Raw genomic sequence first — 14,595 nt, forward strand, 5'->3', positions numbered from 1 at the left:
TTTTGAATGTATTTTAATATAAAGTTCTATATCTGAAGCCTACATATTTTTTTTTGTACATGGAAGAAGACTTGTCAAGACTCAGTGGAAAAGCTCTGGAATCCTAACAGTCCCTTTTCTTGCAACATTTGTAAATCTGTTGTTCTGTTTCTCGATGTTCCTAATTGGGCTAGAGAGAAGATCCAGCTGCTTCAGATTACCTAAAGCTTCTGAGGGATGTGCTGTGAATGAATTTCATGTGAGTGGTGGGAAATACTAATAAGCAAAACTCTAGGCATTCATCTTCATTGAGGTTAATCTGTCCATTATAATGGCTGCCTGGATAACTAGTTATATTTATTTAGCATTTGCAGTTCTTGTTTCTACTCTTTAAATTCCAGAATTATAGTTCTGGAGGCCTGTCTAGCTGTTACTGCTTCATGTGGTAGGGTAGGAGTTGGAGAGGCTCTCCTGACTTTCACATTTTGACAAAAACATATGTATTATCCACCCCAAGTTGTGTCTTCTGGTCTTATAACATTGTTACCTTGTTCTGTGTACCTCATTGCCCTTGAGACATGTTGAGTCTGAAAAAGTAGAGGGTGAACCAGGATATTTAAGCTGATAAGTTCTCTATAAAGGCCTAAGTTAGTGTGTTAAAGATTGGTTTGGGAATTTTAAGGATCCAGAAACTACTCCACATGTGAGGCTAAAACTCAGTGATAGAAATGTAAGAGAACTTTAAAACATAAGTGGTTTTTTAGTAGTTGAATTAATCAGGATGCTTTTGCACTTTTCAGATTTTACTGTTGAAAGGGAGCTGGCTTTACCAGAGATGCAAGTCTCCAGCTTAGCTACCTAATAACTACTAGAAATTGATAACTCCCCAGTTACATTTACACTAGAGCCACAGTTCCAATGACAGGGCTGGGAAGTGAGGAGATGTGTTCCAAGTGGTGAGATGTACATCCCCTGTTCTATGTATGGCATCCCAAACCCTTTCTTTCCTCAATTTTTCCATCTCATGAGCTTTGTACTTGTGAAGTCCCTCACCTGTGACCTCACACACTCACTGGGAAGAAAGAAATTAAGCCTTTCCATGTGTTACACCGTGTATTTTTTTAATTACAGTGGTGTCACACAGGTAAGCAGGCTTGAGGGGAAAAGTCTCTTTAAGACATTTGTTGACCGTAGCTGCTTGGTGTTTAGTCATTCTTCCTCTGAAAGGTACTACCCTTCAGAATAAATGTGTTCAGTAACATACTGGATCTTTGTGTTAGTCTGCTTAGACACAGCCTCTTCTCCCTCACAGCCTCTTTTTTTTTTTTTTTTGGGCAGATCTGCTGTGGAACACAGCCGTGTAATGCAGCTCATTTGACATAGCTGGCAGTATGGCAGGCAGAGCCAGGCAAGAAAGACCAGGAATGAGTACTGGGAAAAGTGGGGGGAGGGAGGACACCTATCCACCAAAGAGCACTTGTTGGGATGGTGTATATTCAAGCTGGGTGCTGCTGATGGTGAGCTGCATGGCTAGTCTAACTATTCATTATTTTGAGTTTAATTGAAAGTCCTGTATTTGTTCACGCAGCTGTGGTAGGAGTGAAGATCCAGCTGGTGGCATTCAGACAAGAACCTGGAGAAGGATATGTTACCTTTATAAATGGTTTTCAGGCCTTCAACTTCTTTTATGAGATTACTTTTTGTTTTTTTTTTTCCTCCTCCTGTTTTCTGCTTTGCAACTTTGCCTGTCTCCAGAGAAACAAAGAAAAGCATGTTTTGCACCCTGTGCTCCAGCAAACTCTGCCTGGACCTCTTCCATTATTAGTAGAGGCTGCTGCTTCCCTTCGTTCTTTGTCCAAAGCCTGCATGCTTCACATGCCACAAGATCATCTTCCTCAGGCCCATGGTGATTCACAGGGGAATTGGCTTTTTCTTTCTCAGCTCACCCTGGGGGTTTGCCTTGGTTTGGCTGGTTCCCCCCAAGGAAGGGGAAGCAAGGTCTCAATTAGAGTTCTGCTGTAGCTCTGATGTGCTAACCTGGTGCTGCTTATCTGTCTTTGCACAATGGCAGAAAGGGAATGAGAGGAAAGGAGTGCACTGCCCAGCCAGTCCCTTACTGCTGACAGCACAGAACTGCAGCTGTGGGTCCTATTCCTATCAGCATATCCCTGCTCTATAGCTTTTTTCCACCAGTTGGCTCATTTGGGAAGGAACAGATAAAAATCAGTGGGTCCTGGTGCTTGCTTATGTTTCTTCAAAATAGGTTTTGGTTTTCTTTGGTTGGGAACCACTATTTCAGCTCTTGGGTCCCCCACCCATTCTTGAAATACTCCCAAGTTGAAAAGTTGGAGTGGCCCCAGTTATTCTGTGTACTTAAATGTATTTCTTTTGGCCCTCTGGCCATCATTTTAACCTTCCAATTTGAGTTGCACCTTATGTTCTGGAGATTTAGATACTCTGAAAATGTTAGCAAAAACAGCTGTGCTTATTCAAGGAAACTAGAGAAGAAGACTATTATTGCCTTTATAAAGAAAGCCGTGCTTTAAACAACTTAGTTAGTAAAATTGCTTTTGTTACATTCTCACTACAGAATTCTGTCACCTAGGAGCAACACAGCAAATTCTGCTTCTGATACATTTATTCTTTGATTTTTCCTGCTCTTGTGCAAATTAAATTTAAATAGTTTAGGAATGCTATTAAATCTTCACATGGCTTCCCTTTGGTTTCAGTAACAGAGTTTACATTATACACGTGGAGACAAAAAGTCCTCTAAAGGCATATTCAGGCTGGCAGTGATATAATGTAAAGGGTAGATGTTATGATTTGCTCTATTCAGGCAAAATCTTCCTTCTTTTAAATATGCTTACTGCTTTTTCTGCAGGTGTAAATGATACTTGCAGAAGGCACTGCATGATAGCTTAGATTTTGTAGTAAAATGAATTCTTTAATCAAATCTCTGACAACCTAACTGTATATCTGCTCTGAATTCAAAACAAGGAAACTGTTTTGGTATTAGAGTTCATTCTGCTTTGTCTGTTGGCTTTATTGCTGCAGAGCTGATGTACCACATGTCCATTTATTCCTAGGCTGTATTTGAACTCTTCTTCCTTTCAGATGCTCTGTAACCTAACTACCCTCAAATTAAGCACTTCATTTATTCCATGGGCAGCCCAGGCACAAGTGTGAAATCCCTTTAAACATTATGGCTTTAGCTTCTTTTATAGGGGACATTCCATTTGGAAGAATAAGTTGTAATTTACCTTTTGCATCTGAGTTTTACGAATGATATATAAATGCTGTTTATTGTTAAAATGACATAGGGTCTTTCTGTAATGTCTGTGTTTTATTAAAGTCAGTTGAAAAGAAAACCACTAAAACGATGTTACTACTGGGTGTCTGATTGCCAAGTTAATCTCTTATCACAAGTCCCATTGATCTTCTGTTTGAGCAGCTGAGAGTCTGTTTCATGTATAGCGATCTTTCATAAAGTTTATTCCTGGTAATAAAGCTAACTGGGGTGAGTGCCAAGCTATTCTCAGAGGCAATACTCTCTCTCTCAACAAGAGAAGGATTTTATTTTGTTAGATGGGCTTATTGTTTGGGCATGTACTTGTGGCAGAACTAGTGAAATTGCTAGGGAGTGAGTCAAACTAGGTTCAGAGGTGTACTCTTACTGGTATGAAGTTAATGGCATTGCTGCACAATAGACATTCAGATCTGGCTTTTAATATGATGCCCAGAGTCACGTGCATTTTCTACTTATTACAGTGTGGTATTACTAACTTGCATTGTTAATCTCTTCTGTGGTGTGGCAAAAACCTGAAAAAAACCTTTAAACAAGAGCCAACAAATCCCCACCAGAAAACAAAAGAACAAACCAACCAGCCAAAACCACACCAAAACCATCAACCAAAAAAAAAAAGCAAACAACACACCCAACCAATCCAAAAAAAACACCCAAAAACAAAACACAAAAACCCCCACAACCCTCCACCCTAGAATTTTGTGTTAGGTGAATTCAATTTTCTTATGTGTAAGAGGAAGAAATTTTAGTTCACGTAGCACACCAGCATTGGTTTCTCTGAAATTGTTGGTTTTCAGATTTTTGAAATCTTTCTTCTGATAATATTTATGTTGAGGTACTTAATGTCTTCACTCCAAATGTATCTGTATATTAAAAAAATGAAATTCAAAATATTAGTAGTTAACCTTCAGTCAAATTACTTTATGAAAATAAAATTTTATTTCTAGTAAAATTTACTTGAGCCTTATTCCAGAGTTTCTGAAATATTATTGTGTATTCAGGAAAGTTTAATAGCTGGCTGGGAAAGTATGCTTTTAAGCTAATAATTTGTTAATACTCATGAAAATGGCCATCTTACTGCTGTGGACAATAGTCTGTATAAATTCCTGTAGCCTTATGGCAGTTTTGGGAATCAGTGGTGGTTTTGCAGAGCTTTGTGCAAATACTTGACAAGGGTGTAGATGGCAGATGCAGGTGCAGATGGCAACAGAAGCGGATGGATGTGCAAATATTGCACGTGAGGCCCCAGGGATAGTGAGGGAATGGGGCAGGATTTGCACTCCAGGTATTGAAATACCAAGTTAAGGAAGTTGAGGGGATGCTGAGAATTCAGTAGGAGGGAGTAAAGCAGAGGGGTGCAGTGTGCCCTGGTATTTGCTGTGAGCTAGCCTGCTGGATGGAATAAGGTGTGTAAATCTAGTAACATCATTTTCCTTCTGTCATGCTCAAAGCAGGTACTGATGTCCCAGAACTATCTGAACTTGCTCTCATTGAAATTGGGGGATAGGCCACTGCTCAAGCTGCTTAGCAGATTCAGCCAGCCTACCTGTACCCATTGCTCTTTACACTTTCAAAAAGATGTCTTTACCATCAGTGATGAAATTTAACCTTTCTTTTAATTTTTTCCTTGAAATCAGGAGAAAAGCACACCAAAATAAAAATCTGTAACACTCTTTTACCATGCACTAGCACATTACTCTGCAACAAGAAAGGATAAATTATTATATACATATAAGCAAACTGGAGAAAGGGGAAGGTGCTATTTCAGCTAATATTAAGTATTTGTAATCACAATGGGAGCAAACTTTTTTTCTGATTGTTCCTGCCTGTTTGAGCTTGGTGATTGATTTTTCAGTAACTGGCAGCCAACTGCAAATGATGGGTAGTCTGCATTGCTGCCCTGCTTTTCCTGTGGTGGTCTGGATGGTGGCTTGTTGTCAGGGCATTAGCATGCTAAAGCAAAAGCAGTTCAGTTTTTGCCTGGTCGTTGTACTGTTGGAGCTGCTGATGCCACTTGGTAATCAGGGTATGTTGCAGAGCATCAAAGTGTACAGATTTGTAATTGCAGCTAGTGATGTCCTTATGTCATGGCTGCTTTGAGCCTGAAAAATGTGAGTCAGTAATTTAAGCATCAAATGAAAATTTGTATTTTAAGCTATTTAGAGAGTCATGTGAGAAAACTTTGCATTATTTCTTTAAAAACATGTATTCTGATCTGAAGCATTCTTCTAAAGTCAGACTTGGGGGGGGTTTCTTAGTAGTTCTTTTTTTTTTTTTAACCAGCCTAATTCTTTTCATATGGAACTTTTAATGATGGATTTAATACTCAATACTAGTCTAGACTGCCTTGTTTTTTTTCATATTAGATCAGATCTGTATTTCCTTTAACTAAATAAATTATTTGTGTGAATGCCTTGCACAGAAATTTGAAATTTGAATTGCGAAATATTTGAGGTAATTAGAAATACTTCTAGTATGTAAGTGAGAAAGTTGCACTTTCACTGGAGTAGTTTAAATCGTGGTGCTGGTTTTCATTGGCTAAATGCTTTTTGTGATATGTGTTGTTTGACAGAGCTGACTGTAAATGAGAAATAGTCCACTTGAAATAAATAATTTCTTTAAAATGGGAATGCTTTTATTTAGCAAATTATCAGCAATATGCTGGTCTGCTGTGCTTATGCAGCTTTATTGCATAGTGGAAGAGAAAACCTGTGTATTATCACAAAGCCACTATGTTTGATCTGTCTGGAACTTTTTTAGCAAGTAAGAATGTTAATTTAGTGTTTACTGACTAAGATAACTAGTTGTCTGGGGGGGTCAAGGTACTGACTTCAGAGGCATTTCTGAACAAAGATGTTGCAGTTGGTGGGTGGATGGCACTGGTCTCAGCTGTTGTATGAGCTTGCATAAATAGTATCATCTCCACTTTAATCTTTCGGGTGTTCAGAGGTAGTGTGCATATTTCTGTTTAACCCCTGGACACTTGCTGGCATGCATGACCCTTTAACAATTCCTATCTCTCTGTCCATCCCTGGCACCTTGGCTCCAAACAGTCTGGGAGGATAGCCAGTAATTTTGGAGCTTTTTGTACAGAACATCTCCTTAACAAAAAGTCTTTTCATTTCAGCAGTATACACTTTCTATTGTGCTTGTTACAACAGTGTAGGGCACAAGTCTGAAATACTACTTGCATCTCCACTGTGCAGTACTTGCTCCCCTTTGTGTGCAAGGATCAGTTTAAAGATATTAAAACTGTTGATGATGGTTTCTGGACTTTGGCATCAGGAAAAAAAACTTTTTTTATGTATTTCAGAAAACAGCAACAAAAGCTGGAGCCATGTGTTTCATACAGAAAGTTGGCTTTTAAGTAAATGTTTTAGATGAACATTTCATTTACCTTATATTAAATTTTGAGAATGAAAAAGATACCTAAAACCTTTAGTCTTCATTAATCTGTCTCTAAAATTAGCATGCCTTTTTCTCACCAGTTTTTATATCACTTTGGAGACATAATTTTAATAGAGTAGTTTTAAGGGTTTTTTCTGAGGCGTGTCATAGTGGTGCTGTGGAGGGAGGTATCCAAGACTTTTCAAGTATCAGTGCTTTCTGTAAATTCCTCTCCTATTTTCTTTATGGGGAGAGGGGAAATGATGTAGTAGACATTGTTATTGCAGTTGTTTTTGACAAACTTGTATCACTATTGGTGCTATAAAGTTAATCATGATCAAACACCAACATGGTAAGTGTAGCAAGTGCAAAGAAGGGCTGAAACAAACTTCCGAGGGACCTGAACTCTTACATCAATAGAAATAAGTGGACAGTGAATCTTCCCTGGAACTAATACCTGTAAAGGTCTGTGCACAGGAAGACAAAGTAATTGGCAAGGCTGGGAAATGGTTTGCAATAAGTTGATTTCATTTGTAATGACAATCACACAGATGCCAGCTTTTATACTGCTCTAATACTCAAATTTCTTTTTTAAGGATGGAGCCCTGATGATTCCAGAAATGGTTCATCCAAGGATCTATTTTCCTGAAAGTTTGACTTGTTCTAGTTTGTGTTACAAGGAACTGAAGTAGTAGTTGTATTAAAATGCTAATAGAAAAATGAAGGACACTATAGGTGCTATTGCATTACTGGACATCTTTTAGTTATGTTATTCCCCCTTGTCTTTTTTATAGCAAACTTTGGCCTGTTCCATTCTAACGGCGTTGTTGAGCGAGTTCTCAAGTTCAAGTAAAACCAGCAACATTGGACTAAGCATGGAGTTCCATGGTAACTGTAAACGTATATTTCAGGTAAACTAGTTCTGTGTTGATATATGCTACCTCTCTTTCTAAAATTTAAACATGTGGAAGCAAAAATACTTTGTTGTGCCAAGTGCAGTCAGGTACACTGTGTCCCTAAAAGCATTTAATAGGAAAAATACTGCAAATAATCCAGATATTGGCTGCTTCAGGAAAATTGGTAATGTATTTTTTAAAAACTCGTATCAAAAAGGTGCAACCCCTTTGTGCCCATTTTATGAATGTAGAGCTACAGATCTTTATGCCGTTGGGCTCTTTAATTCCTTGGCTACCAATTGCAAACAAAACGAATACTCTGTGGAACAATGATAGTCTTAAATATAGCTTTGGTTTAAAGCCAAGGAGAGCTATGTATGTATTTAAAAATATTATTGCAGATGGTGTAGCCTGGTTGTCTCAGATGTATTGTTTGGCCAGTCAGAAATGTTTATGTGAAGGCATTGCTTTAAATTGACTGTTGTGGAACAACTTACCAACTTTTTTCATGCCAAAGACCAACTCTTTTCTCCACTACTTATTAAAAACATATTGGTTTTTTATCTTTTAACAACCAGAATTTATGTGAGGATTTTTTTCATAGTTTTTGCAAATGTAATCAATTAATTTTGATGAAAGGGGGGTTCTCACTGGCAATTTATAGTATATCCTATATTTTAATGAAAACAGGGTGAAACTGGAAATTTTTATTCTCTCTGGAAAATTATTTCTTGTTGATCAATATTTCATTAATGACTGAGATACTGAATGTATTGTGTTCGTTCTGACTGTAGGAGGATGATCTGCGGCAGATCTTCATGCTCACAGTAGAGGTACTTCAGGAATTCAGCAGACGTGAAAACCTCAATGCTCAGATGTCTTCAGTGTTTCAGCGTTATCTTGCACTAGCCAATCAGGTCTTAAGCTGGAACTTCCTTCCTCCAAATTATATCCTTTTCATGTCAGGCCCTTTGTTTCCCTTGACTTGGGTCACTTCTTGGTTGAGGAGTAAAGTCTTTGCAAGGAGAGTAAAACATAGAACTTAGAAGCTTTGTGTTTAGCCATTGATTTATGTTTTCTTCTCTTAGTGCTTTTTGTCTCCACCATGCTCACTAAGAGATGCTTACCTACAGAAGCTGCTGTTGGTCTTCATTAAAGTTTAAAAGCATTTTGCATAGAAGAGAAAACGCACAGAGCACCCACCTTTTACAGGTTTATGGTCTGTCTGGTTGGTGCAGGGAACAGGAAATGTGCAATATGCTGCTTCAGTGTAGAACCATATGGTGAAGAGTCTAAGCCCAGTTCAATTTTTGTGCAGAGATCTGATCTGTCCTACTTTTCCCCCTTAGAGAAGAGATAGGGACAGGAAAGTGCCCCATCACGCAGGAATATGCATGTTCATGCAGGTGAACCAACTCCCCATAAAAGAACATGGTATATACTAGAACGTGGAATATCTTCAGCCTGAAAAAAAGTATTTGGTAGCTGAGAAAAGAAATGTCAACTTCATTTTACACAGGTGCCATTGCTTCCATTTTAATATTTTTGTGGTATCTGCTTTTCATTGGTCTAGAGAAAGGTGGAGTTGGAAAGTAGAGGAGGGAAAGGGAATAAGAAAGAGAAAGGCTCTTAGTGAAGGAGAGAAGAAAAAAATATATAAAAATGCTCAGTCCAAAAAAATGAGCAAGACAAATATTGTAGAAATACTCAATCACACTCTTTATTCAGTAGAGGTTTTAGACAGCATGTGTAGTAAATCATTATAGCACCTGTTTTAGTAGCCAGACTACCTTTAAGAAGCTCAGCAAACTTTTAAGCTGGTTTATAAACTTCTTTTCGTAAAACTTCTGAAATTGCTACCAAGTTATACATGCCGCAGGAATCTTGATGTTGCCCTCAAATCCACTGTGAAGGATTTTATTTGCTTTCCTGGTGTGGCAGTCAGAAGGTGATACCTGTGGGTTTTTGTTTTCTTTTAGTCTGTTCATTATGCAACAGGCAGCAAAAGTAAATTTATTGGAAACTGAATATTCCTTGGTTCACATTTGTAAAGCAGAATGCCAGTTACATTGGCTTTAAGAAAGGTTCCATGGATTAAAAGTCAATATCCCATTTCTATTCATCCCTGAAGTGATTTGGCAGGGGTTCAGAGAGGAATTTAGCCAGTGTGCCTATAAAATGAAGACTGTAGTCAAATTGTTGCACCTTATAAAAGTCTTTGGAAGTGGATTTGGGATTTTAAATAGAAAGGAAATGCTCTTGTATTGTGCAGTGGTGGTTCCCTCTGTATTTAAGTCTGGCTCTGCACAAACTTCTGATGCAGTCCTAAATACAGAATCATAGAACGATAAAGGGGTTGGAAGGGATCTTAAATATTATCCATTTCCTACCCCACTGCCATGGGCAGGGACACCTTCCACTAGACCAGGCTGCTCAGAGCACCATCCAACTTGGCCTTGAACACTTCCAGGGCTGGGGTATCCACAGCTTCTCTGGGCAACCTGTTCCAGTGCCTCATCATCCTCATAGGAAGAAATTTCTTCCTAATATCTAACCTGAATTTTCTCTCAGTCTGTGCCCATTACTCCTTGTCCTATCACTGCAGTTCCTGAGAAGGAATCCCTCTCCACCTTCCCTGTAGGCTCCCTTCAGACACTGTAAGGTTGCTCCAAGATCTCCACACAACCTTCTCTTCTGCAGGCTCAACAGCCCAGCTCTCTCAGCCTGTCTTCATAGGGCAGGTGCTCCAGTCTCCTGTCAACTGTGTGGCCTCCTCTGGACTTACTCCATCAATTCCATGGAGTCCTTCTTATACTGGGGACTCCAGAACTGTAGTCAGTACTCCAGGTGGGGTCTCACAGGAAAAGAGTAGAGGGAGAAATCTCCTCCTTCAACCTTTTGATGCAGCGCAGGATGCAGTTGTCTGAGCGCATTGTCGGCCCATGTTGAGTTTTTCATCAACCATCACCCCTGGCTCCTTCTCTGCAGTGCTGCTCTTAATCACTTCTAATCCCTTGGTGTGTCTGGGATCTTGGTATCGTTCAAAAGTGAAGGCTGTAGTTCTTCATGAGCTCCTTTGTCCTTGGCTAAGGTTTGCACCTTAGTGGAGCCAGGTAGAGATGGACACATGCAAAATGTGGAGCCTTGGAATTCCAGCTTTCCTTTATGCATCTATATAATATCAAGTGATTTAAGTGCTAGTAAATAAATGTTACTAGAAATACCAAAGCAAGCAATACTACTACTAAGATTAATAATATTTTCTGCTATTTGGCCTACTTTAGATACTACAGCTCTTAAACAAGCTCTGGCCATTTCTGGATATCGAATGGACCTAAATGCTCTTAATGGATCAATTTCAAATATTTTTGTAATTTCTGATCCACTGATACTATCTTTTTGTTTTCTACTATTGGGTGCTTCATTTTGATGAAAGAATTACAGCACCAGCTTGGGTCTTCTTTATTTATATATATATCAACCTGTGTTCACGGAAGTTGGAACATCCTCAGTCATCTCTTAGAAAAATTGGTATTAGCTGCCAAAGATTCAGTAACTCTTGGGATTTACAGTGCCATGTTGATTATATTGTGGCATAAATCTATTTTCCTTAAGATTACTTCTTTAACTGTTGATTGTTAGCTCATGGGTAGTGACACTTAGCTTGGCTGTAGTTTCTAAATAGATAGCACATTACATAAGAATGTAAGAATTGCTGTGTTGATTGATTGGTTGGAGTTCTTTTGGTGTCCTCTTTCCAAATCTTGACAGTACATATGCTGAAGCAATGGGCATAAATTTAATACCTGAAGCACGGAGTAAAATGATCCATTGTATTCTCAGGTATATCTTTTTTCCTTTAGTTGGTATTTCCCCTGGCAAGATAGTATTGATTCTCAGTATTTCCTGCAGCATCACAGAAATCTGCAGTACGTTTATGTAATATTTAGCAAGATTCTTGTATCTCCAAAAAAGGGAAATAGCATAAATGTGCATCAACTGTAAGGTGGCTCTTGCAAAGTGGCACGTTATTCAAGTCCCCAGGTTGTTAGAATTGAATCAAAACATACCACTTCTCAAGAATTCTGTCCTGTTATAGGACAACTTTATAAATGTTGCATTGTTAAATGCAGTTTTGGACAGTGTTGCCACCAATTGTAAGAAAAGTTGTGGTGAGTCTGCATTATCTGTTGCTACCATGAAAGATGCATTGTGGAATACCCCCTCATTAGAGCAACAAAGGAAGAAACTCTACCTAATTTCAAGTTGGAACTCAGTATTTTTAAATTATCTTGGGATGTAGTTCCTGCAGTGGGAAGGACAAGGCACAGTGACCTAGGAGGCCTCCCTTCAGTCATGGCCAGTTTCTCCTATTTCATTTTCCAGCAATCATCTATTGTTATTTTTATCTGCCACCTTGAGATATTAGTTTACCCGGTGTTTGTGGAGGCTTCAGAGATAGTATCTTGTGGCATGTTGGCTTCTGCACAGTTTCTTTTTTCAGTACTGCTACAGTATTGTTAAATATTATTTACTTGTATGGAACTAGTTTTAACGGGATCTTTTCTTAAATGAATGTTTCAACTAATTAAGGAAGGACAGATGATCAGTACTAAAAAGTACCACCCTCTTCTTTACAAAAGTGCCTTCAAGAATGTGACTTTTAGTACATTGTGAGTACCCAAAGTCTCCATTTAAGAAGCTGAGTGTTGTTGGGCTTTTATACACCTTGGCATGGGCATACACATCCTGTGAAGTCAGGATGTAATTATAATTTCTATCATTTTATTTCCAGAGATATTTCTCTTGTTGACTTTGGGATTTTTCTGTTCCTTGAAGCCATATTCTAATGGACTTTGGCTGAATGTCCTCAAATGTAAAAGTTCTTGAACAGAACATAAGAATTGTGTGCAGCTATGTCCCATCTACAGAAAGGTATCTATTATCTGTCATTAGGAGCTGTCATAAAAGTACTTATCCCTTATTCTTCAATGTATGGATTACAGTACATGAATAAAGAGATACTTGAGCTTTAGTTCTTGTTTTGGATTTAGTGCCTGTACTTGCTTGGAGGCAAGCTGGCAAATGTTCAAGTGATTGTAGTATAGAGGATTTAAAATGCAGGTTATGTAGACCTAGTGGTTTGCACTCTACTAGCACACATCATTACCGTTCCATTGGAATTGTTGGTGCCATGGCAGTTGTATGAATTGACTGAAGCTTTTGTCTGATCTGAACATTTTTGTGTTCATTGGCCACACAGTTAATATCTCTGTTTTGAAAATGTCTTTTAAACTTCAAGCCAGAATGAGACACCTGTCTGGGAGGTTCTGTGAACCATATAGTTCTGCAGACTTCCAAGATTTGAGTTCAGTCCAACCCAGATTGGTAGCATCTGTTGCGCATTATGGAAGCGCATGAAAACGACACAGAAAACTCAAGGTTGATTTTGAGGAATGGTTCAAGTTGGCATTGCTGCTGAAAAAGCATCCTGCCTTATCACCTCCCATGAACATGATGCTGAGCAGGGAACCACCTGGCTAGAAATGTGGTGGGGTTTTGTTAGCAGGTTTTGCCCCCAGGTTTGAGTTGTTGCACAGCTGCAGCAATGATTCTACCTGTACCAAGGAGTGACAGCATTTATTTCTTCAGCACCATGGCTGCTTTCCATAGGCCTTGTGTTTGTTAGCAGCCTGGAATTATCCTGAATTTACTGCAGCAGTCTGTTCTTACCTGAAAAATGAAGCATAGGGCACTATCCTGTCTATGTATTGGGATATAGAGCAAAATTCAATGTAACTGAATCAGCTATATTTAAGAATGCTGCATTTTACTTTTATCACCTACCACTTCTAGGTGCAAACTGACCTGGCTTTGAAATCCCTGATGGTTAGAAATGATTTCTAGGACACTCTATTTTCTTGTCAGTCCTTTCTAGCAGCTTTTTAAGACAACATTGTGCAAACCCAAGAAGATTGGAAGATCCCCTGAATTCTGTCATAGTTGCACTAAACATATTTATATTGATGTTGAACTTTTTAACAGTCTTTCATCATTTCCTTTTTCCTGAATGAATTCTGTAATCAGTTTGCAATATAGGAACATCTTGACAGCATTAGTATCAGAAGAGGAGAAGAGACCAGGAATGACCCTTTTTGGGAAGGGGAGCTGGTATTCTGTTTTCTTGCCCCAGTGGTTTATAAGTTTCCAGTTTTGCAGTGATGGTTATGGCACCCTGGATGGCAGCTGGTGTGTGGTGGAAAGGTGTGACTCCTGAGCCACATCTGTGTGGCTGCCCCATGTGCATGGGTGCTTTATGTGCCAGGTAGGCTGGAAGTGATCAGCTTGCATATCATAAGCTGCAGCAGAGTGTTCCAAGAACTGCAGAATCCACATGGCTGGTCATGAGCCTTGGAACTGGCATGGCTCTGGAATCAGCCAGGTTTAAAATTAGCTTGGGTGTTCCTGCACTTCCTACTCCTGTTCCTGCAATCTGAGTCCAGTGTCTCCAACACAAAGTATTGTTTCATTCTCGTGACTGTTTAGAATACTTGTGTTTAATATTTAAGCATATGCTCCTTGTCCTGGTTGCTGGATGTATTTGTGGAGAGTGTAAGGTATGGGAAGGTCTGTGAAGGATTTCTCCATAGGGGGCAGCAAGCCTCTGCAGCAGTTTTAGGCAGTTGCTCCTTAGACTCATCCCATGTGCTTGGCTCACTAGCTAGAGACCCAGAGAAGCTCTTAAAAATTCAGATAAAATTAGTATTTAACATAACGCTGGAGGGCAGGTACCTCTCCAATGCAGTTTTTTATTTTTAAAATGCAAGTCTATGACTGGCACAAAGTCCAGAAATATTTCAAACAACAAAAGTAAAGTGATTAAAATGACTTCTAAGAAAGATATTCAGACCATAGCACTCCAGGAGTTTTCCCTCCATTTCTGAGATGTTTCACTTCTGTGCACAAACTTACAAATGGGGCTCTCGTAGAAGAAATCTCAGCTTTGTTTTTTGAGTTCCAACATACTAT

At 39.0% G+C, this 14,595-nt stretch overlaps 1 protein-coding gene across 1 annotated transcript in view; it reads left to right on the forward strand.

Annotated features, from left to right (window-relative positions):
* The window catches only part of XPO4 (exportin 4), an 80,225-nt gene that overhangs the window by 29,189 nt on the left and 36,441 nt on the right, over window positions 1-14,595 (forward strand). Inside the window, exons 5-6 of the mRNA XM_064717563.1 lie at window positions 7,465-7,581; window positions 8,361-8,514. Of these exons, the coding sequence (XP_064573633.1) occupies window positions 7,465-7,581; window positions 8,361-8,514 (271 nt within the window). The remainder of the gene's footprint in view (window positions 1-7,464; window positions 7,582-8,360; window positions 8,515-14,595) is intronic.

The sequence above is a fragment of the Zonotrichia leucophrys genome, chromosome 1, assembly GCF_028769735.1.
Source record: "Zonotrichia leucophrys gambelii isolate GWCS_2022_RI chromosome 1, RI_Zleu_2.0, whole genome shotgun sequence".
Classification (NCBI taxonomy): domain Eukaryota; kingdom Metazoa; phylum Chordata; class Aves; order Passeriformes; family Passerellidae; genus Zonotrichia; species Zonotrichia leucophrys.